Below are 22,785 nucleotides of genomic sequence, written 5' to 3'. Positions count from 1 at the left end.
TTGAGATACGGATACCTAGTCAATATTCACAACTTCAGATACAAAAATGATACATGCATACAAATATGATAAACATATTCAGCAAATCATAACTTTTCCAATGACCCCTCACATGACAATTATAGGTCATAAAATATCATAATCATACCACTATGATGGCTATGGGGTGCAGTGTCACGGTAGACACATCCAATAACTGTATCAGGACAGATAGAAATTGACGTGCAGGAGAACTCAGGCCATTTAAAAACTAACTCCTAACAAATACCAGTCGTTTCCAGTTATTATTGCCTTGCATTGTATGTAGAAACTTTTGTCTCTATATCCTGACTGTAGAAAACTGGAATAAGATTCAGGAAATAAATCGGTAGGTCCATGCAAAGAGCAGCTAATACAGAGTAAAGAGCAGTCATTTCAGTCTCTTGAGATACTGCTTCCTTTTACAGCTCTACCATGGGACTTGTTTATGTTCCCTTTGAGCTGGGAGTCCTCCATGGAACAGCAGCATTCAAAGCTAATAGTCGGATTTCTACACACAGTGTACTAAGGAACCTATTTTCCCTGTGTTGTAATGGATTGTTCCACTTCAGCTGTCAGTGCAGTTTCAGTTGGATACACTGTTCTTCCAGTAGCGTAGCTAGGCAGGGAGCGGGGCAGCGGCCGCTTCTGCACCGAGCACAAGTGGTGCCTTTTTAATTACTTAGCGCCTTTTAAATTTTTACTCACCTGGCGGCGCTCTGGGTCTTCGGCAGCAGGTCAGGGGGAGTGTAGATAAAAAAAAGGCACCACGCCCTGGTACTCACCCGGCGGCGCTCCGGGTCTTCAGCAGCACTTTGGCGGCGGGTCCTTCACTTGCTCCGGTCTTCGGCAGCATTGAGGTGGCGGAGTGGGCGGTCCTTCAGAGCGAGTGAAGGACCCGATGCTGAAGTGCTGCTGAAGACCCGGAGCGCTGCCGGGTGAGTGCCAGGGGGTGGCACCTTTTTTAATCTTTGCTCCCACTGTTTTTTCCACCTGGCCACGCCACTGTGTTCTTCGCTTCCTAACCTGAATTTCTGTTGTAGTTGTGGATGCTCAGCACCTCTGAAAATGAAGCCCCTGTTCTCCTAGCTTGGATACCCAGAAACTGAGGCACCCAAATTTGGTGGTCGCTTCATTGGAAGCGTGGCCATTAGTGACGTGACCTAGCACGTACAAACAATGGCAATGTTGGGGTTAGAATTTGTCAGCTCCTGGCTCCCAATCCTAAACTCGGACCACAGCTCCTACTTTGTTAGTGGAGAAAAGGGTGATGAGTCTTCTGGAGCTCTTGAGTTCTCCCTTAGCTCTCACTACCGCTGCCTGTAAAGCACTGTCTTAAAATGAGCCTCCCTCTTGGATCCATACAATATGTTTCCTTGGAGCCAATGAGAGGGATTCAGGAGGGGATTCCCCCCCCCCCCATGCATTTGGTTTTGTTTTGTTTATCTCCTTCCTCTCAAGCAGGGTTGGCCCAAGCTGGAGATGGGAGACTGGATGGGGAGGGCCAGGCTCTGAGGGGGCACCAGACGTTCTCTCTTTCAGGTGCTTTGCTGGCTGGTTCTTGCTCACATGCTCGGTGTCTAACTCATCACCATCTGTGGGGTCAAGAAGGAATCTTCCCCAGCTCAGATTGGCAATGATCGGAGGGGCAGGGTTCACCTTCCTTTCCAAGACGTGGGTCATTTGCCACGATTGTCTGGATATATCTCACTTAATCATTTCCCTCCCATTGCAGGTGCCTCAGGCACTTGTGGACCTGGATCCCTCCTGTTGTCTGTCTGCAGCACATTATGGTCTAGTCTCCTGTGGGCTGTAATACTTTGGTCTCATTTCAGTTGTTGGGTTAATGGGCAAGTGGCCTGTGGTCTACGTGAGATCTGGTTATCCCTTCTGGCTTTAAAGTCTATGGCTTGAGTGAGTTAAAACTACATGCCAAGCACTCTTCCTCCAAAACTAGACCTGTGGATTATTAGGCAGTTTACTGTCATAAAAGGATGAATCAGACCTCCTGTAATTTGAAGGTATAGTTCCAGAGAGCCTTGGTATTTCAAATCTGATACTTAGATCACTAAGCCAAGCATAGCCTTCTCAAGAGAGTACTGTGCAATATCATATGGATTTTAGGATTGCTTTAACATCAAAATATTGTGCCTGTTAAAGCTACTGTTAATTTCTGTACTGTAACAGCTGCTTATAGGTAAGACTAAGTTTTTCTCACAGATATTTTTAGTGAAAGTCAGGGACAGGTCACAGGCTTCCATGAATTTTTATTTATTGCCTGTGACCTGTCCCTGACTTTCACTAAAAATATCCCTGACAAAATGGGGAGGTGGATTCAGCACCCACTCTTGCTGGGGCTCTCAGGTCCCCTGTTGCTGTGGGGAGTGGGAGTTCTGGGGTTCCCCTGCCCATGGGGGCTGGGCTACTACGTGGTCCCCATGGCTCCCTGGGGCAGCTGGTAGCTCAGGGTGGTCCCCTGCTGCAGCTGGGAGCTGTAGGGTCCTGCAGCCACCTGCTGCGTCTGGGCAGCTGCAGGGGGTCCCCACTAGGGTGGGGTCTGGGAACTGCAGGGTGGGGCGGCTGGCTGGGAGCTCCAGCCCCAGGCAGAAAGTGTCACGGAGGTCAAAGGAATTTACGGATTCTGTGATTTCCATCACCTCAGTGACACATTTGTGGCCTTACTTATAGGACAGACTTGGTTAAGAAAAAGCCCAGGGAGGTGAGGTTATATCTTTGATTGGACCAACTTCTTTTGTGGGACGGGTACAAGCTTTTGAGCTATACAGAGCTCTTCTTCCACCAGCAAAAGTTGGTCCAATAAAATATTATCTCACTTACTTTGTCCCTCATATCCTGGGACCAACAGCGCTACATCATCACTTCATTAAGGAAAGTCAGTACTGGTGTTTGCCCACTTGATGGCAATACCCACAATAGTTTGACTTCGGATGGTTGCAGAAGACGTGGATGGATGTTGAAGAACATCTTATCCTGAAGGAGGTTTTAAAGAGCAATAGGAAAATGCTGTTAGAATTACCAGTAAGCATGAAATTCTGGTAAGATGTTTATATCTTACTGTTGCTAAAGCAAATACCTCGCCTGTAGTTATTTTCAATATTGTGATATTTTTCATGTGGAGTTCTTCTGCTTAACGTGATATATATTTTGAAGCTAGATGCTTAATGATACTTGAATGGATTTTTAAAGAAACAATGAACGTAAGGTTAAATTTGGCCACAAACTTAGACATTTGTAAAAATAAGCTTTTGCAAAGGCTCAGACCAATAAGAACATGTCTAATTTATTTTATTTCATTTCTTTGTGATCCAGTGGAAATGACCTTTTTTAAAAAAGAATCCAAATCTTCCCATGCCGTACTTGCAGTCCAAACATTACAGCATTGTGCACAAGAACTGGAAAATGAAACTAACTAGTCTGTTTTCATTGTGCAAAACTGAAAATGAAAAAGAGCATAAAGCTAAAATGTAAACAGTAGATCTTTAACTAATCATGTAGTAGGCCAAGCTTCTTTTCATTTTTTAAAAATGCTCTTATCCCAAGGACTTTTTCACCTGACAGTGCCTGATTAACGCTATAATTTTTGCTTTGGATGTCTAAGGCTAGCAACCCACCTTTAACTTTACCCTTGGGTAGTTCAGTACCTGTGAGATGTGAATACTCCTAGCCTTAAGGACCCTATGCTCCTAGACATGGGGTATATCTACACTGCAATTAGACACCCACAGCTGGCATTTGCAAGCTGACTTGGGTTCATGGGGCTCGGGCTGTGGGGCTGTTTGATTGTGGTGTAAATGTCCAGGCTCAGGCTGCGAAGTGGGAGGTTCCCAGAGCTTGGACTGCTCCCTGAGCTGGAATGTTTACATCTTAATTAAACAGCTCTGCAGCCTGAGTCCCACAAGCCCAAATCAGCTGGCATGGGCCAGCCACAGGTGTCTAATTGCAGTGTAGACCTACCCAGTGAAGCGTATGCAGCATGAATATCTCCTCTGAGCTCTGAATTCCACTGCTGCTGTGCGTTCATGGCAGAGCCACTGATGTTACCATAATATTTTTTGCAGTTTGATAATGGAAACTGTGCTAAGTCTCTGGGGGGTGGGGGGGGGAGACACTGTGGTTCTGGGCACCCTTATGATGAACCCTACTTCTCAGGCATTTCCTAAATCAGGGAGGAAGTCTGCTAAGGTGAAATGCACTCTGCTGCCAGCTTAATGGTGGTAGCTGCCATAAATTACACTGGCCTTTAGAAACTCTACTCCCTACCTGTTACTTTAAATGTCTTCTTGTAAAATGTATTGTACACCAGCCCTGAACTTTTCGAATTCACGTGTCCCTGCCTTCCCCCAATTCTTTGGTTCAGATAGCCCCAATTTGCTGACATTTAGGGCAGGCTGCAAATCCCATTTATTTTCCCAGGCTGTTTGTGGGAGGAAGGATGTGCTGAAGGATGGGATTTATGGCTGGAGGGGTGGGTATTCTGCTCCCTGTTTCAGGGAAGTTGCTGTGTGTGTTTTTGTTTATATTTTGAAAGGCCCCTAGAGCCCTGCATAGGTGCACTCATAGGGGTTTGCATATGTAAATAATGTGGAGCTGACATTATTTTTATTATTGTTGTGTCAAGAGACCCAACCACAGTTGGGCTGCATTGTGCTAGGAGCTGTACAGGAAGAGTGGTCCCTTCTGCCTACAGTCTAAATGTGCTCTTTCCATAGTCTCATTTGCCTGAGTGGCCTTTATTTTTCTCTCAGGCTTTCAGATGTAAATACTTGTTTCCTACAGAGATTTTGGCACTGTGGACTAGTAAGTAATGGAGCTCTCTATTCATATGGTAGAATTGTTGTGATTATAGACCCCTCTGCAGGGTTTGTTCTATAGTGTGAACACTGAAGCATCAGGCACTAAATTTGCATGCTCCAGAAATCCAGCTAGTGTTTAGCACATGCCATGGTATCTCTCACATAACGTAGAAGCGATTCTAAAATGTTACACATGTTGTCTTTGGTCCTGGGCTGGTAGATGCATCCTGACTTGTGCATTTTGAAATCTTCCTTGGATTTGACACATAATATCCTTGGACTGGCAACTTTCTATCTGCTTTCTGTTTCAGGATAATGGCTATGTGCATGTTCATACCCCTATAATTACGTCAAATGACTGTGAAGGTGCGGGGGAGCTCTTTCATGTCAGGGTAAGTTGTACTTACAAAACAACTTTGTAATTACTGGGTGTTAAAGGGACACAGTCAGTTTCGTATACTATATTTTTTTATGTACTTCTCTGAGATTTAGTTTTGTCACCTACAGCTGTTTCTTGTGATACTTATAAAGTGATGATTCTAACCGGAATAGATTAAACAGCTGTTTTAATCCATTTCACTTTTATTCTGTACTTTCCCCAGCACCATATGTATTGATCAATTTCTCTATCCTGAGTTGTGTGGGAAAAATTTAGAGAGAAATGGGGAGAGGGGGTCAAACATCTTCATAACCAGGAAAATGTGGCTGTAAAATTAAAAAAGTGGGAGGAGGGCCCTGGGTCAGGCACAGCTGAACTCCTGTGAAACTAAGTAGACTTCATGTTAATTGGCTCCTGCTGGAAACCGCAAAATGACTCCTGTTTTTTCCCCCACCAGCTTCTTATTTCTTGCTGCCTCTCTCACTTCCTTTTGTCCCTTCCTAAAAGCTGCCCCTGCTGTAATTATTGGCCCTTTTCTTCAGTGTTGCAAAATGAAGTTCAGTGCTTTAAATTGTCATCCTGTTGACTTCAGCACTTGTAGAAATCATTCTTATCCCCCATCAAAAACTCCTGTGTGCATTTCAGAGCAACCCTAACTAAACTGCAGTATTCCCCAAATTTGCAGTAACACCCCCAACCCCCACGCACACAAAATTGTGTGCACTCCCATAAGCCCCTTTGCCTTTCACAAAGAAAAATATATTCTTTGGCCACAGAATGATTGCGTCTACTTATGCTTATTGGCCACAGCTTTGCTGGTGAATCATCTCTAAGCAAAAAATTGTTGAGGTAGCGTGCAGTTACAGCTGCAGTGTCATTTCTACAGCTCCTTGTATCTCATTAATCTGCTGGTCAGAAACCTCCAGTATTGGTTCTTCAGGATTGAAAAACCTGCCCTGCCCTGCCCCACTGGCAGCACCCTCACAGACCAGTCCACAGCAACATGTGTGCCCCAGCTTTCTACTTACTCTTGATAGTACAGCCCAGCTAAACTGCTCCTGGCTAATTGAAATACCTTAGTGCTACCACAGTGTGCTCCTGGCTGTTGTTTGCAAATTAAGATGTGGAAACAAGTGACGCTTGACCGTAAACACATTGTATAGTTTTCAGTCCTACAGCATATCTCTGTTTAGTCTTCTGCATGAACTATATCTACCTGTTAAAGTGTTCTGCTCACTGCAAGTGCACCTCCTTGTGGTTGGGTCTCGGAATTATCTCTTGACCTGTCTGGTGCTCCTTTCCATCACTTGCTTGCACCGTGTCCCTCCCCCCCCCTCTCTCCGGGACTTGGGGTGCTTCCTTTTCATGACTCGGCCCTCCAGCCAGGTCACTATATAGTCATCCCCTGCTAGGGTAACAAAATCCCACTGGACTAGCTGTCCGGACTCTGCCTCAGATGGTCTTTGGTTCCAAGTTTCCAGGTCCTGTGCCACTTTCCTGGTGGCTGGTAGGGGAACCCAGGTCCTCCATGTACACTGGGTTCCAGCCCAGGGACCCTGTAACCAGCAGCCATGGTCTGCACAGTGCCATTCCTTCCTGCTCTTTCGTTAGGCTTCTTCCGACTCAACGTTCTCTGGTGTTCTTCCCCACAACTTCTCTGGCTTGACCCTTTATTCAGAAGCTAGGATTCCAGGGGCTATTCTCCCCCCCTGGGTTTCCAACTCATCACCTTACTGCTCCCAGAGAATGATTGCACATGCCCTCACTGCAGCCCTCTTCTGCACTCAACTTCCTGGCTTTATGCTGACCAGTCTACTCCTGAGTTTCATGGTCAGTTAAGCCAGGCTCTCTCTCCAGGTGCACCCAGATAACATAATTGGCCTCTCAGTCCCACATTAGCCCCTTCAGGACCTGTCTGGGGAGCACACCCCATCACACCACCCCAAAACTTCACAGAACCTAAATTATGTAGGACTGCAGTGTGAATGTCTTAAGTCACAAAAGCCCTTGTGCAAATGTTGATTGGGGTGGGGATGGGTAGCTGTGATCTAGCAGATGGGGCCTGGGAAACTCATGAAAACTGGATTTTAGTTGACTGAAGCCATGGGCACGTCATTTACATTTGTACCTTGGTTCCCCATCTGTAAAGCACTGTGGGATTTGTGGTTGAAAGGTGCTGTGTGAGTGCCAAGTATTAGCCTATTAAATAGTGTATATGGACGCACAGTGCTACAAATGTGGGGCTCTGAAGCCCTGATCACCACTGGAGAGGGGGAAGCTTCCCCTCATTCTCTGCTTTCTGCACTGGCTCCCCATTGAGCAGAGGATCCCAGCTCCTCTTTGGTCAGCTGCTTCATTGCTCAGTGAGTTTAAAGTGAAACACAGAATCCAACCTTTCACCCAGGCTTTCCCACCGCTCTACCTCAAATGCAGACTCCCACTCGTCTGTGTTCAGTAATAACTTGGTGAACAAACCATCTGTCTGCCGCTTGCTGTGGGAGGGAGCAAGATTTTTAGGGTGTGTCTACGCTACAGACCTTACAGCGACAGAGCTGTACTGCTGCAGCGGCATGGCTGTAAGGTCTCTTGTGTAGCCGCCCTGTGCCGGCAGGAGAGAGCTCTGCTACGGGCATAATTGAGCCACCCTCTATGAGCAGCAGTAGCTGTGTCAGCGGGGGAGCATCTCCCACTGACATAGAGCTGTCCGTAGTGGTGCTTTTGTTGGCGACGTTTTTGTCGGTCGGGGGCGTGGGTTTTTTTTTCCCACACTCCTGACTGACAAAAATTTTGCTGACCAAAGTGCTGGTGTAGACAAAGTCTCAGTCGTGGCTGCTGCTCAGATACCATGATGATGGGCTCCTGTATAAGAGCATAGAGAGATGAACCATTTGCAGAATATAATCTTTCAGTAAAAGAAAGTTCATAGTCTTTGATTTATGTTCCACATGTGACTGGGATATAAACCAATGTAAACTTGCTTCCTGACCATTCCATCATCTCTAGTGCATCTGCTGTTGCTCATAGTCTTCAAGCAGTAGGCAAGTAAAACAGACTAGATTCTGCTCAATTTCTCTGCTGTTGCTTAGATCCCTTGAGCAACACTGAAACTGGCAAAAATCCTATCGCTTTAGCTCTCCTGTTCATGGGAAAAGGTAGGAGGCACTGGAGCTGTGACCCCTGGACTCTACTGGAGGGTGCTTTTACCTCCCAATTCACCATCTTTCATATCTATCTTTCTCTAACTGGGAGGTTTAATCCTCTGACTAATGATGTCTGGTAGCTGACTAGGGTTGTGCATTCTTTCAGAGATGGTAGGGAGAATAGATACATTTGTAGGGGAGATTTTTAGAGAAAGGGAACAATAACTCCCTGCTTTAGAAAGAAGATCTGAGGAATTTGAAGGCATGTAGTCTTCGGGTTTTTAGACCTTCTTAATCCTGTTGGATTTGGATTTGTTTACATGTTTAGTCTGGAAAAGAGAAGACTGAGAGTGGACGTAACAGTTTTCAAGTACATAAAAGGTTGTGACAAGGAGAAGGGAGAAAATTGTTGTCCTTAACCTCTGAGGATAGGACAAGAAGCAATGGGCTTAAATTGCAGCATGGGCGGTTTAGGTTGGACATTAGGAAAAATTTCTTAACTGTCAGGGTAGTTAAGCACTGGAATAAATTGCTTAGGGAGATTTAGCTAATTGTGACCCACATAAACGATCCAAGTACCGGTCATTTCAAGAACTTGGCCAGAGATTACATGCTGTCAGTGTGTATTGTCCTGTCAGGAAGTAGCCACCATATAACCGCTTCCCCATTCTCCTAGCAATATGAGCATGTCCTTACTTAACATGGGATGAAACCTATAATAAATATGCCTCTGTAACTCTAGATCTAGACATTAACTCCTTACCTTTCCTTCAGTACATCCAAAACAAACCCTATTGACCCCAGAGGGGAACATAGTCACAATTTTCCCCAATAGATTAACCTCAGCAAAAGTAGCGTAGTGTGGATGCAGTGAGTGTCTGCCAAATGTTTCCCTTCCAGCCAGTAGCGGAGCTGTAACACAGTCTGGTTGGGAACTGATTCCAGAGGTGAAGCTCTTTGATTATCGTAGGCTCGCAGGACTGGAAGGGACCACAAGAGGTCATCGAGTCCAGTCCCCTGCACTCATGGCAGGACTAAGTATTGTCTAGACCATTGTCTCACCTGTTCTTAAAAATCTCCAATGACGGGGATTCCACAACATCCCTGGGCAATATATTCCAGGGCTTAACCACCCTGACAGTCAGGAAGTTTTTCCTAATGTCCAACCTAAACCACTCTTGCTGCAATTTAAGCCCATTGCTTCTTGTCCTATCCTCAGAGGTTAAGGAGAACAATTTTTCTCCCTCCTCCTTGTAACAACCCTTTATGGTTGCCTCATGCTGGGATGTCGGAGGGTTTTCAGCAAAGGTTGGAGTGAATTGGAGCTCATGCCAAGCTCATATTGGTCTGTACCATTCCTGACGACCAAAATTTCTGCTTGGTCCACAAGCTTGTAGTCTGTGCCTAACCCCTCTATACCTATACATCTAATTGGTACCTTAGAGAGATTACCTCAGCCAAGTCAGTGAACAAACGGGATACTGTTATGCAGTAAGATTCAACTCTCAGTCAGTTAGGCCTTGCCTCACATGCTCTATTTGTTTTTTTAAATAGCCCTGACTCTCTCAGCTTTCACTATAGGGAAGTGTCTTCACTGCAGAGGTAACCTGGGTGACTGGCATCTGGGCCTGAGTCTCTGGGCTAGCCTAGCCCAGGTCTGAGCATTCCCACAGCAAAGCCCTACCCCTGTTACTGTGTCCACACCATTTCTGCACTCGCTCATCTGTGCCTAGAGGCATGTCTCATAGTTCTCTGTGTTGAAACAGCCTAGGATTCTTTTCCAGTCAATTGCAGGAGACCTTATTTGTCCTTTGGCGAGGAATTGCAGGATGGCATTGGAGGACTCAACACTCCAGTGATTTGGACTGCAGCCTCCCTGCAAAGTTGCAAACTTCTCATCTTAATTAAAGTGGATCTGGAATGCTGACCCACAAACCTAGCTGGATAAATGAGCCCAGACTTAAAGCACCTCCAAAGCAATATATGAGAGGGTTTTCTTTGTGGGTAGGAGTGGGGTTTGAGCTAGAGCCATGGTTAGCTGTGCAGTGAAGACATACCCTGAAAGGGTGATAGATGTGCAATTTAGGTAGGGATTAAAATTTCTGTCTCTTGTCAAGATTTAATAACATCTCATTTCTGGACTGGAGGAATGACTCCTGTGGTCCCTTCGGTTCTTTTTCTCTGTCCTCTTCTTCCATTAGAATTGTAAGGAGTCCATTGTAAAATCAAGTGTTTTATTGTTCCTAAAGCAAATAGCCTCTAGTCAGAGTAATATATCCAAAGGTCTCAGGGTAAATAAAAATTGATTTTCTTTTAATTTAAATCAGATTTTTTAATTAAAATTAAATACAGGTTTATTTTTAAAAATATATGAAATTGACAACATATGTTATGGCCTAAGTTTATAATAATCTGTTAAAATTATTTAAATTAAATTCCAAAATTCATGTTTGCTGCCAAATTTTAATGCAGTTCAGACCACTGAACTGGTAAAAGGCACGGGCTAAGAACCTGGAGTCAGAGTTTGTTGAGGCTTTGGATGAACTTTTGGCAATAGTAGCCTCCTCTGCCGGTGCAGAGAAAATGTCTACAGGTCTTCAATTCACTCCGTTCAATGGCCTGTTCATTCAGAATTAAGAAGCTGATTGGGAGTTGGAAAAGCAGAAAAGTTTGTTTTTCCTCTTCCAACTTATGAATCAAAATTAGGTGCGAGGATGAGATCTAAAAGTTCTAAAATCTTGAAGGACACAGTGACCAGAAACAATCTGTTCAGTTTGCTAACTACAGATAATATACTTCCTTTGTTTAATAAGTCATTTAGTTTTAAATGCAGAAGGTGTTTTGTTACAAAGTTTCTGATAAACTTTTTTCTTGTGTATCCATATTTGATACCTTAATTTATTTACTTGCGATTTGTGTCAAGTTCTCCATGGATGGAAATTCAAATTCATTTAAAAACGCACAACAGCAGCATTTTTTACTAGTTAAATAAATAAATCTAGTAAATAAGAAATGCATTGCTCAGCATTTTTAATACTATAAATGTAAGTTAATTTACGTAATTGCTTAAGTAAATATGCATAAATATAGTGTGTCTTCATGGAAGTACAAATGCAAACCAAAATTAAAATTGATTATTGGAATTAATGTTTCTTGCTAGTTGATTTATGTCATGATTAAAATCAGTTATTTAAATCAGTCCATCCTGCCAGCAACCGCCCTCCCCCCGCAGACGTAACTGTGCCAATAGAAGAGTGCTTCTGTTGGCGTAGCTCGGGGGTTCTCAAACTGGGGGGTCAGGACCCCTCAGGGTGTCACGAGGTTATTACATGGGGAGTTGTGAGCTGTCAGCCTCCACCCCAAACCCCACAGCATTTATAATGGCGTTAAATATATAAAAACGTGTTTTTAATTTGTAAGGGGGGAGATCCCACTCAGAGGCTTGCTATGTGAAAGGAGTCACCAGTACAGAAATTTGAGAACCACTGGCGTAGCTCATGTCCGTTAGGGAGGTGTAGCTTTGCCCCTGGGATTCTGTCAGGGTATGCGACATCTCCAGTAGGGGGCTCTGCTGGCGTCGCTATGCCAGCTGAGGTTCTGTAGTGCAGACAAGCCCTAAAATGAAGATAACACCCAGCTCCTGTGGAGGGTGTGAGGGGCAGTGAATGTTCACAAAGCTTTGGAGAGGTGAAGTGTTAAGTTACATTAATTCTACTCCGAAAATACCTGCTTGCTGAGGTGCTCAGAGGGTCCAATCTTACGCCTGTTGAAGAAAGTGGGATTCTTTCCATTGACCTCGGTGGAAGGTGGATTGGGCCTAGGGTGCTTCACGATAACTCCCAAAGCTTTACAGAAATACTCAGGGGATCAAAGAACTTCTTCAAAATGTGAACAAAGAACCAAACAGAAACGGGCGCAGTGCTGAAGAGAGGGTGGAGAGAAATAATCAGCATTTGGGTGAAGGAGAAGCAAACTGTTTGTAGAGGTTTAAGTGGATGTAGCCAGCATTTACACTGGGAAGGGCTTGAGGAAGCAGCGTTCAGCCTGAATTGTCAGTGGAATACAGGCTGATGGTTGCTAGCTGCATGCAATCATGTCTTGGAAGTTTTGTTCCTTTCTAAGATGGTTGTATGTATTTAAACCCTTTGAAACTATAGTTTGACCTCTGTAGTCTGCCCCCATACTCTTCTCCCTCCAATCTGCTGCTGTTGCTGCATCTTTCCCCTTCCCTCCCTTAATTGTGGTTAAATTTGTGGAGAAAGAGAAAGGAAAATGACATGAAATCATTATAAATAAACCAAATCACAGTCGCTGGAGGTGCAGAGATGCCTATATCCTGTTTGTGGAGAGGGAAGAGCACTCTGAGATTTCATCTCTGGCTTTCTGTCTCTCTCCTCCAGTTACTACTTGGTATAAATCTCATATCCTACTGAAAAGGATTATATATAAGGCCCTACTTGAATTGCGGGATGATTATTTAAAAAAAAAAAAAATAGTGGCTGAGACAAGCCATGGAAAATCACAGAAAAGTAATAATGGATCTTATTTGCGGTAATAAGGTCCATAACCACTTTTCCACGATTTTTCTCTGTTGGCCACCCGGGGCTGAGAGTGGGAGCCCGGGGCCGACAGTGACTGGTCTCCCACTGTCAGCCCCACACACAGCAGGGTTCCTGCTGTCAAAATTGCGGTGAAAGCCTAATATTGTGGTATTCACATTTGCTACAATATCCCAAATTAAGTTGGGCCTTAGTTGGGCTTTTCTCTTTACTTATCCTTAGGGATCATAAAAGAGCAAGGGACATAATTGAATTGAAGTTTTTGTTCTGTTATGAAAATTGGGTAACTTATGGGTGACCTACAGCATTCACCTGTTTGAATTCTTATACTCAACCCATTGCCATGGTATAAGAGCGCCAGTTTGTGGGGGAGGTTTTTAAAAGAAAGCAGTGGTTTTTTATATTTTGTATCTGAGCGTAAAACACTTGGTTTGCGTGAAGAAAATATCACGGGCCTGATTTTGCTGGAACGGCAACCCTCTAGAATTGAGGTGCAGCTCCTCAATAATGTGAATTATCATAGGTCTGTTGATTTCAGTGGAGCAGTGCAGGTTTACACCCGCCGAGAATCTGGCTGTTTAAATATGGTGTAATGAAGCATGGTCTGTATGGAGGTAAACTATCCTCTGGTCTGAGAATGAAGGTAGCTGACCGTATATCTTAGAGGTGAACAGCAGAACTTTAAAAAAACAAAAACAAAACAGGTTCCAAGCTAGTAAGAAAAATGGCAACTTGAAGAAGCTCAAAGGCTCTAGAACACTGAATGAGCTCAACCTAGCAACGCTCCATGAGGTCCTTCTATTTTACAAGCTGGGAACTGATGCAGGAAGTGACAGATCACGTGGCAGGTCCTTGGCAAAGCTGGGAATAGGTGCAGGGGCCTAAATTTTGAGAGCTGGATATTGTAGGCACCTGAACCCACATCCTACACCCAGATAAGTGGTCTGACTTTTGTTTTCAGAAATGTTCTGCCTCCGGAGCGCCTTTTGAAGGCACTGGGAATCGTGGTTGCTCAGATCCTTTGAAAAGCAGGCCATTTATTTAGGTGCCCAGCTTTTAACACCCAGGTGTCCTGTCTTTCTCTGCTTTGCACATTCTGGCAGACCATGCTGTCTCCCCTGAGTTCAAAATCTGTTCCTCTCGCCATAGGCATAACAAGCTGTGGGAGGGAGGGGGGAGGAGCGGAAACACGGTGCACTCGGGAGGAGGCGGGGAAGGGGCGGAGAAGTTGGTGCCTGTACCTCTTGCGCGTAGCTGTCAGGTTCTGAGTTCAGGTATTTGTATTTCCTTTGTCAGTGCGGTCACTGCTAGGGTGAAACTTGCGAGCTGTTGGATGGTGCATAGTGACTGTACAAAGCAGTTTAGTTCAGGAAGTGTAGAACACCATGCCCAGCTACAGGAGAAATTTGAAGTCAAACAGAATGTTACTAGCCCCGAGGGAATTCAGCCAGAGCACCCATATCTTGTGAAAAGTGCTCTCGAATCGTTAATGACCACAAGCAGTTGAGCTTATGTGCCTCATCCTAAAGTTACCTTGGAGAAGGAATATTGTACTTTAGAATGAAATAAACTTCAGCAATAGGAGAGAAAACCGTCTGGATCTAGTGAGTAAACTCGAGGAAGGGGGTAGATGGAGAAGATCTTAACTAAGAATGTTTAATAAGAAACCTTGCATTTTTTACAAGGGTGGAGACAACCCTGCCAAGCCCCCGCCCCCCAAAATTAGGGGTTACATGAACAAATGAAATACTGAGTTTGAAGCAGTTATAATTTCTCCATTTATTAGAAGTGGACATATGTAATCATGGTACAAAACCACTCATTAGAGCAATATCCAACAGCTTTTCTTTTCTTTTTAACTCTAGGCCCTCCCCCAATAAAAATGTTGTCTATGCCCAGCTAAATGTTCCAGGGTGTTTTTTTGTGTGCAAATTGTCCAATGACCTGGAAAGATACACAAGAGCTAGAAGAAAAGGTCATTTGTGGCTCTGTGCCCCTATAACGTGTAATCTCCATATTGCTGGAGTCTTTTATTTTTTCAATGATAGAATAACAATGAAGAAGCGAGAGAATATTCCATTTTCTTTTTTTCTCATTACCATAACCCTTTTTCTAATAGAATCAAGTTCATTTCCCTGTGAAAGAAAAATAGCACTGATCAAAATTTTTTTAATAAACTTGAGCCGACCTGCCTTAGATGAAAAACACACCCATTCATCCCCTCCCCTACTTTCTTATCAGACTTAAAATTGAGCCTTTATGGCAGTGATGTGTGAAACTAAAGATATTCTATTGGCAGAAATTCTTAAAGATTTTATTTTCCATGATCTTTGTGGAGAAGAATGAAATAATGCTTAAGGTTCAGGACTAGATTGGACAGTCTGGGTTTGTTCTCCAGTACTGCTTTTCAAATGATTCAAACCTTTAATTTTGGATGCCTCAGTTTCTTAAAAACTTAGGAACTGATTTCCACTCCCCACCCCCTGAGGTTCTGAACATTTACAGCTCTGATTAGCTGTGTGTTCTCAGCTCCTCTGGAATTCAAACCCTAAGTGTCCCAGTCTGAGCTCCTGAAATTAGGTTACTGCTGAAAATTCAGGCTTCCACCTCTTTGTGCCCGTTTCCCTATCTGTAAAACGGGTTGAGTAGAGGCACTCCCTCCCTGTGCTTTACATTGCATCTTGTTATACTCTTTAGTTGCTCTTCCTATTATAACCCTGCCCTTTGATTGCCTCACAATGTAAGTTATGCTCTCTTGCAATAACATACACTTCAATTACATGACCATTTGCATAGACTTCAAGCAAAATTCAGAGTTGCTAACCCACTTCTAGTCCTATAGGCCTGTATAACTGAAGTAAGAAGAGCTGCGTATTTTTAGCTTTCTCCAAGGACCCCACAGTGGCATATAAATGTGAATCCCCCACTTCTGTTACAAAGTAAATTTCTTCTATTGCTGTTTGCATTACAGTAATGCTTGGAGGCACCAACAACAATCAAGGCCCCACTGTGCTGTACACCTAGTAAGAGATTGTCTGTGCCCTGAAGAACTTAGTCTTACAAGACAAATGAAGTGCTTTTCTCCCCATTTCACTAATGAGAGACTGAGGCACAGAGAGATTGTGACTCATCCAAGGTCATGCCAGGCGTCTTTGGCAGAGCCAGGGAACTAGACCCAGTTCTCCTGAGTCCCAGTGCAGTGCATTATCCACAAGACCTTCCTCCCTAGCTCCTTTCTGCTGGACTCGATGGCTTTTTTCCCTTGTCAGTCTTTTTGCTTTCTGTTACCACATTAGTAAATTATTTCAGAGCCATATAATAACCTTAGGTATGCACCAAAGTTTAAGGGCCATATCCTGCACTTGATGTGTATGCTACCATTGAAGTCAGTGGGAACCAGCCTTCAACCAAAATTTGGCCTACTCATGTGGTTATAATACACCGATCCTGTAAACACTTAAGCACATGCATAAATTGACTCATCTGACTAGTCCCGTTGACTTTGATGGGACTGTTCATGTGACTATTTAGACATGTGCAGGATCGAGAGGGAAATAGTTTTCTGTGTCCTTTTCTAATAACTGAACACACTGCTGTCTTACAGAAAATTGTTTATAATGCAGTTAATTCTGTTGCTGGGGTCGGGGGTTGGGAATAGGAATTTGTATTTGTTACAAACCATGTTTCATGGCTTTTATAAGCAGGCAGTCCAGTGTTCCCTCTAATTTTTCCCACCCATGTGGAGAATTAATTTTATATGTATCAATATGGAGGTGATGTGTGACACATCACCTCCGTATTGGGGCACATAACAAAATTCATGTGGCGGGGTAGGGCTGATGGGTTCAGAGTGTGGGAGAGGGTTCAGGGTGGGGGTAGAGGGTTGGGGTATGTGTGGGGTGAGGGCTCCGGCTGGGGATGCGGGCTCTGGGGTGGGGGATGAGGGGGTTGGGATGGGGGGGGGGATGTGAGGCCAGGGATGAGGAGTTTGGGGTGCAGGCTGTCCCGGGGCTACAGCGGGGAGAGAGGCTCCCTGCCACGGCAGATCCGGCTGGGCTGGGTGGGGGTGGGGCTCCTCTCCCCAGCAGCTCCGGAGGGGCTGGGCCAGGCCGGGCCGGGTGACTGTGCGGCCTTAAATAGTCTGCTGCACGGCCGCCCAGCTTACAGGGAACCTAGGCAGGCACCCATAAATTGTGTGTCCCTCTCCACTCTCTCATATATGCAATTTATAACTAGTTAGTGACTTAAATACAATCACATGCCACTACTGTCTAAATCAGGGGTGGGCAAACTACGGCCCGAGGGCTGCATCCGGCCCTCCAGATGTTTTAGTCCGGCCCTCGAGATCCCGCCGGGGAGCGGGGTTGGAGGCTTGCCGCACTGCATGCGGCTACGGGAAGCAGCAGCATGTTCCTCCTCCGGCTCCTACGCTTAGGGGCAGCCAGGGGGATCCGTACAATGCGCCTGGCCCAAGCGTGGCCCCTGCAGCTCCCATTGGCCGGGAACCGTGATCAATGGGAGCTGCATGGACGGCACGTGCGGACGGGGCAGTGTGCAGAGCTGCCTGGCCGCGCCTCCGTGTAGGAGCCGGAGGGGGGACATGCCGCTGCTTCTGGGAGCCGCTTGAGGTAAGCGCCACCTAGAGCCTGCACCCCGACCCCCTCCTTCGCCCCAACCCCCTTCCCCAGCCCTGATCGCCCTCCCGCCCTCCAAACCCCTCGGTCCCAGTCCAGAGCACCCTCCTGTACCTCCAACCCCTCATCCCCAGGCCCACCCCAGAGCCCGCAGCTGGAGCCCTCACTCCCTCCCGCACCCCAACCCCCAATTTTGTGAGTATTCATGGCTCGCCATACAATTTCCATACCCAGATGTGGCCCTTGGGTCAAAAAGTTTGCCCACCCCTGGTCTAAATCCTCCTTAAGAGACAATTAAGAATCTCTTTTTGGTATATTTCCAACTTTTGGAGTTGGTTTCTCTCCCCTTCCCCCTCCAGATGTTCTGTGGGCTACTTCAGTGACAACAGGTGATACCATTTTAAATCACGCTGAGGCCCTGTCTAGACTGGAGATTAGCCCCAGGTTCTCATGCATATCATGGCTTTCCCTGTCTACATTAGGGGTTTCCATGGTGCAGCTATGCTGAAATAGGCGGTAATTGCCAAGTTAGAAAAGGCCCCAAACTGGTTTTGAAATGGAATTAGCTTGAACTACTTTTAAAACCAATTAGATAGTGCTCCTGGTGTAGACAAGCCCCTGGTGTATGGCTTTACTCCTGGAATCATGGGACCTTGTCCTGTTCTTTTTTTCATTTGGATTGAAGCACCTGTAATTTTCTGAGGAGGGGCATGAATGATAAATTAGGAGCCAGGATCCTTAATTGTCGATTAATAGTCTGGCATGTTGTGTGTTCTTGATTTACAGACATCAAATAAAGTACAGGAACCTGGGGAAAACTCCCATTTCTTCAATGTTCCTGCCTTCCTGACCGTCTCTGGACAGCTCCATCTGGAAGTGATGGCTGGGTATGGAAATCTTTTTTCTTGACCTAAGGGAGTCTCATAAAACTTGGTCAGAGCTTCTGTCCAGTAGGCTTTGTTTCACATGTTCCACCTTCCATGTGCTTGCCAGACACCAAGTTGGGCATTGTTTTGTGGTCAGTGCTATAGAGTCCAAATCACTGTTTGAAGAAAGCTGGATTCCATTTGAATTCTGGAGAACGAGTCAGGGTGTAAATTTAAGATACAAACTCTCCTCCGTCCCCCCTGGAAGAAGGTCAGTGAGAGGTTATCACAGAGATCCAGGCTGGGACGTGACTTTTATGTAATAACTTAGTTATTATCATTATCTGTTATTTGTCCAGGACCTTATCCAGCATCGCTTAATGGGGAAATCTGCTTCCCTTTAGGCCAATGCTGTTCCTGGTCTTTGTTTCTCTTCCTTCCCCATCCTCCTTTCTCTGTTTCTATCCCTTTTCCCGGTGTTTGTGTGCTTTCTCTCTTCTTCCCTCTGCATCTCCTTCCCTGCAGAACTCCCAGTGCTTACTATGCTTTTGCTCCCAACACCTCCCCTTTTCCAGCTGTGAAAGTAATCAGCAATTGAATAGTTGTTGATGATATTGCAGTGTTGTCATTAGCCTTCAGTGTTAACACCCCCATGAGATGTAGGGGATGTGAGAATTCACACCTATCCGTGCCACTGTTTCAGTCTCTCTGCAGACTCGGGTCTGGTCTACACTAAGCTTTCACAATGATTTAACTTAATTGTTAGATTAAACGAGTGGGTCCCCCTCCCCACATGTTGGTGTCATTCTGTTGATACAAAGGTGTTTCTCTCGGGGCTTGTCTTCACTACTGGGGAGATCTACGCTGCTGCAATCAATGCAGCGGGTGTCAATTTAGCTGGTCTAGTGAAGACCCACTAAATCAACGGCAGAGTGCTCTCCGATCGATTCCAGTACTCTAGTCCCTGAGAAGAGTAAGGTAAGTCGACCGGAGAGCATCTCCCATCGACACAGCGCAGTGAAGACACCGGGGTAAGTTGACCGAAGCTACGTCGACTCCAGCTACATTATTCACGTAGCTGGAGTAGCGTAACTTAGGCCGATTTACCCCAGTAGTGAAGACAAGCCCTCACTACAGCTGGGTTGCACTAGTTAAGTCTGTGCTTCTCCTGATTGAATGAAATTGTTGTAAAACCTGAGCAAAAGCCTCAGAAAGACAGCGGTGCGTCAGCTTACCACGCAGTGCACATTAGGAAGGTGATCCTCGTAACCATGGAGGAAAGAAACCTTTATTTTTTAATGAAAGCCTTGGTTCTGCAGAGTTGAATGTTCAGGGGCATCCTCAGAAATACACCGCCAGACAAGTCAGGTGTCTGAAATCTCTGAGTTAGAGAACAGGGTTGAGAGACTTGGGTGCTAGTGTGGTTTCTAGTGCATATTTGCTGTATGATCCTGGGCAAGAGTCACTCTTGCCTCAGTTTGCCCATTGAAGAACTGGGTATAATCACCTACTTCACGCTGCTGTTGCAAAGCTAATTGACTGTCAGTAAACAATCTCCCTCTGATAGAGTCCAGGCCAGGGAGAAGTAAAACTTGTATAGTAGCGTATATCCATTGACCGCTAAGGATGAAATCCTGATCTCAGTGAAATCAGTTGCAGAACTCCCACTCGCTGGTGTTGGGCCAAGCTTTCACCCCTAGAGACCGATGATATAAGGTGCTGTGGAAGTTTTACTTCTCTCTGGCTTGGGCTCTAACAGCCCACCAAAGCACCTAAGGTCAGCTGAGGTGCTCATGCTAAGTTTTCACGAGAGTGGATATGCTTCGCAGGGTGTCCTTGACATGCGCTCTAACTTGCTGCCCTGACTGTTCTGACAGAAGTGGAGCTTACTGACAGCCTAAGGCTATTATATCCTCCAGGGCAGTTGTCTGCAGGATGAGATGATGAGAGAGTTGAGAGAAGGTTGATAATTTGTAGGGGGAAGATGTTTTTCTGCACCTCTGAAAAAGGTGGGATTTTATTTGTGTGTGTGATGAAATTACATCCATGCCCCCTGACCTTTATTGGAGGACATACTCCTATAAATCAAATAAGGATGAAATGGTATTTTAACTTAATAACATCTCCATTAAATTAGTCTCTTTTCTCAGAATAGCACACCGCCTACTCTGGGACTAGAGAGAAAACTAACTGAACAAGTACCAGGTCTTTTCTTCTAAATGTTACTCCACTGGCATCATTCAGATGCTCCTCGTTATCTAAAAAGGGAAAAAATGGGGGGCCTTGTTGCACCTAGTACAGGATGTTATAGCTTCATGCTTTATTCTGCAATAACATGTTGTTTTTCCAAGCATTTTAAATAGACCAAACGCCAACTAAATTTAGCTGAGCTATATTTATTCTTGATCTATAGCTGTTCTGAGAACCTGCTCCTTTTTTTTTTTTTTTTGGTTAAACGACATATTTCTGAGGTTTATAACCAAAATGCTATTAAATAGCTCAATCTTCAAAAACAGACCAAGTGAGAAGTCCCTGTGGGCTCAAAAATGTCCGTCATGGAGATGCATCATAGTTTCGTTGTGATATTAACTGTAACATAAGCGCTGCCATACTGGGTCAGACCGTGGTCCATCTTGCGCACTATTCTGTCTCCATCAGCGGCCTATGCCAGAGCTTCAGGGTGGGTGTACAGAACAGAGCTATTAAGGAGTGATCCACTCATCTTCCACTTCTGGAAGTCAGAGGTTTAGGGTTGCTCCAAGCATGTGGTTGAATCCCTGACCATCTTGACTAATAGCCATTCATAGACTTATTCTCCATCTAGCTTACCTAGTTCTTTTTTCAACCCAGTTATACTTTTGGCCATCACAACATCCTATGGCAATGAGTTCCACAGGTTAATTGTGCATTGTGTGAAAATTTACTTTCTCTTGTTTGTATTAAACCTGCTGCCTATTAATTTCATTGGATGACCCCTGGTTTTTGTATTGTGGGTAAGGGAAAATAACACTTCTCTATTCACTTTTTCCATCCATTCATGATTTTATATACTTTTATCATATGCCCCTTCATTCTCTTTTCTCAGCTGAGCAGCCCTAATCTTTTTAGTGTATCCTTGTAGGGAAGCCATTCCATACCCTCGATCATCTTTGTTGCCCTTCTCTGAATCTTTTCCAGTTCCACTGTATACTTTTTGAAGTGGGATGACCAGAACTGGACACAGTATTCAAGGTGTGGGCTCACTATGGATTTATATAGTGGTATTATGATATTTTTGGTCTCATTATCTATCCTTTTCCTAACTTACTGTTAGCCTTTTTGACTGCTGCTGCGCATTGAGTGAAAGTTTTCAGAGAACTGTCCATGGTGACTCCAAGATCTCTTTATTGGGTGATAATGGCTAATGTATAACCTATCATAGTATTTACATAGTTGGGATTATTTTTTTCAGTGCGCATTACTTTGCACTTATCAATGTTGAATTTCATCTGTCATTTTGTTGCCCAGTCACCTAGTTTTGTGACAGGTTTCAGAGTAACAGCTGTGTTAGTCTGTATTCGCAAAAAGAAAAGGAGTACTTGTGGCACCTTAGAGACTAACCAATTTATTTGAGCATAAGCTTTTGTGAGCTACAGCTCACTTCATCGGATGCATACTGTGAAACGTGTAGAAGATCTTTTTATACACACAAAGCATGAAAAAATACTTCCCCCCACCCCACTCTCCTGCTGGTACTAGCTTATCTAAAGTGACCACTCTCCTTACAATGTGTATGATAATCAAGGTGGGCCATTTCCAGCACAAATCCAGGGTATAACAAGAACGTCTGAAGGGGGGTGGGGGGGTGTAGGAAAAAACAAGGGGAAATAGGTTACGTTGCATAATGACTTAGCCACTCCCAGTCTCTATTCAAGCCTAAGTTAATTGTATCCAATTTGCCAATGAATTCCAATTCAGCAGTCTCTCGCTGGAGTCTGGATTTGAAGTTTTTCTGTTGTAATATCGCAACTTTCATGTCTGTAATCGCGTGACCAGAGAGATTGAAGTGTTCTCTGACTAGTTTATGAATGTTATAATTCTTGACATCTGATTTGTGTCCATTTATTCTTTTACGTAGAGACTATCCAGTTTGACCAATGTACATGGCAGAGGGACATTGCTTGCACATGATGGCATATATCACATTGGTGGATGTGCAGGCGTTCTGTTATTTTCTTTGTAAGCCTGTCCTGTAGTAGGTGACTTCTGGGAACTCTTCTGGCTCTATCAATCTGTTTCTTCACTTCCGCAGGTGGGTATTGTAGTTGTAAGAATGCTTGATAGAGATCTTGTAGGTGTTTGCCTCTGTCTGAGGGTTGGAGCAAATGCGGTTGTA

The 22,785-nt window shown here is 44.7% G+C and overlaps 1 protein-coding gene across 8 annotated transcripts in view; it reads left to right on the top strand.

The window, feature by feature from the left end:
* The window catches only part of NARS2 (asparaginyl-tRNA synthetase 2, mitochondrial), a 90,291-nt gene that overhangs the window by 5,564 nt on the left and 61,942 nt on the right, over positions 1-22,785 (top strand). For 7 of the 8 annotated variants that reach the window (XR_012157897.2, XM_073335722.2, XM_073335741.2 and 4 more), the window contains exons 5-6: positions 5,144-5,224; positions 18,331-18,431. Coding sequence is in view for 7 of the 8 variants with exons in the window: in XM_073335722.2 (XP_073191823.2) it covers positions 5,144-5,224; positions 18,331-18,431 (182 nt within the window). In the remaining variant the exon portion in view is untranslated. The remainder of the gene's footprint in view (positions 1-5,143; positions 5,225-18,330; positions 18,432-22,785) is intronic. The other variant, XM_073335746.2, reaches the window with a different exon arrangement.

This window comes from Lepidochelys kempii, chromosome 1, assembly GCF_965140285.1.
Source record: "Lepidochelys kempii isolate rLepKem1 chromosome 1, rLepKem1.hap1, whole genome shotgun sequence".
Lineage (NCBI taxonomy): Eukaryota > Metazoa > Chordata > Testudines > Cheloniidae > Lepidochelys > Lepidochelys kempii.
This window is presented reverse-complemented; position numbering and strand designations above follow the sequence as displayed.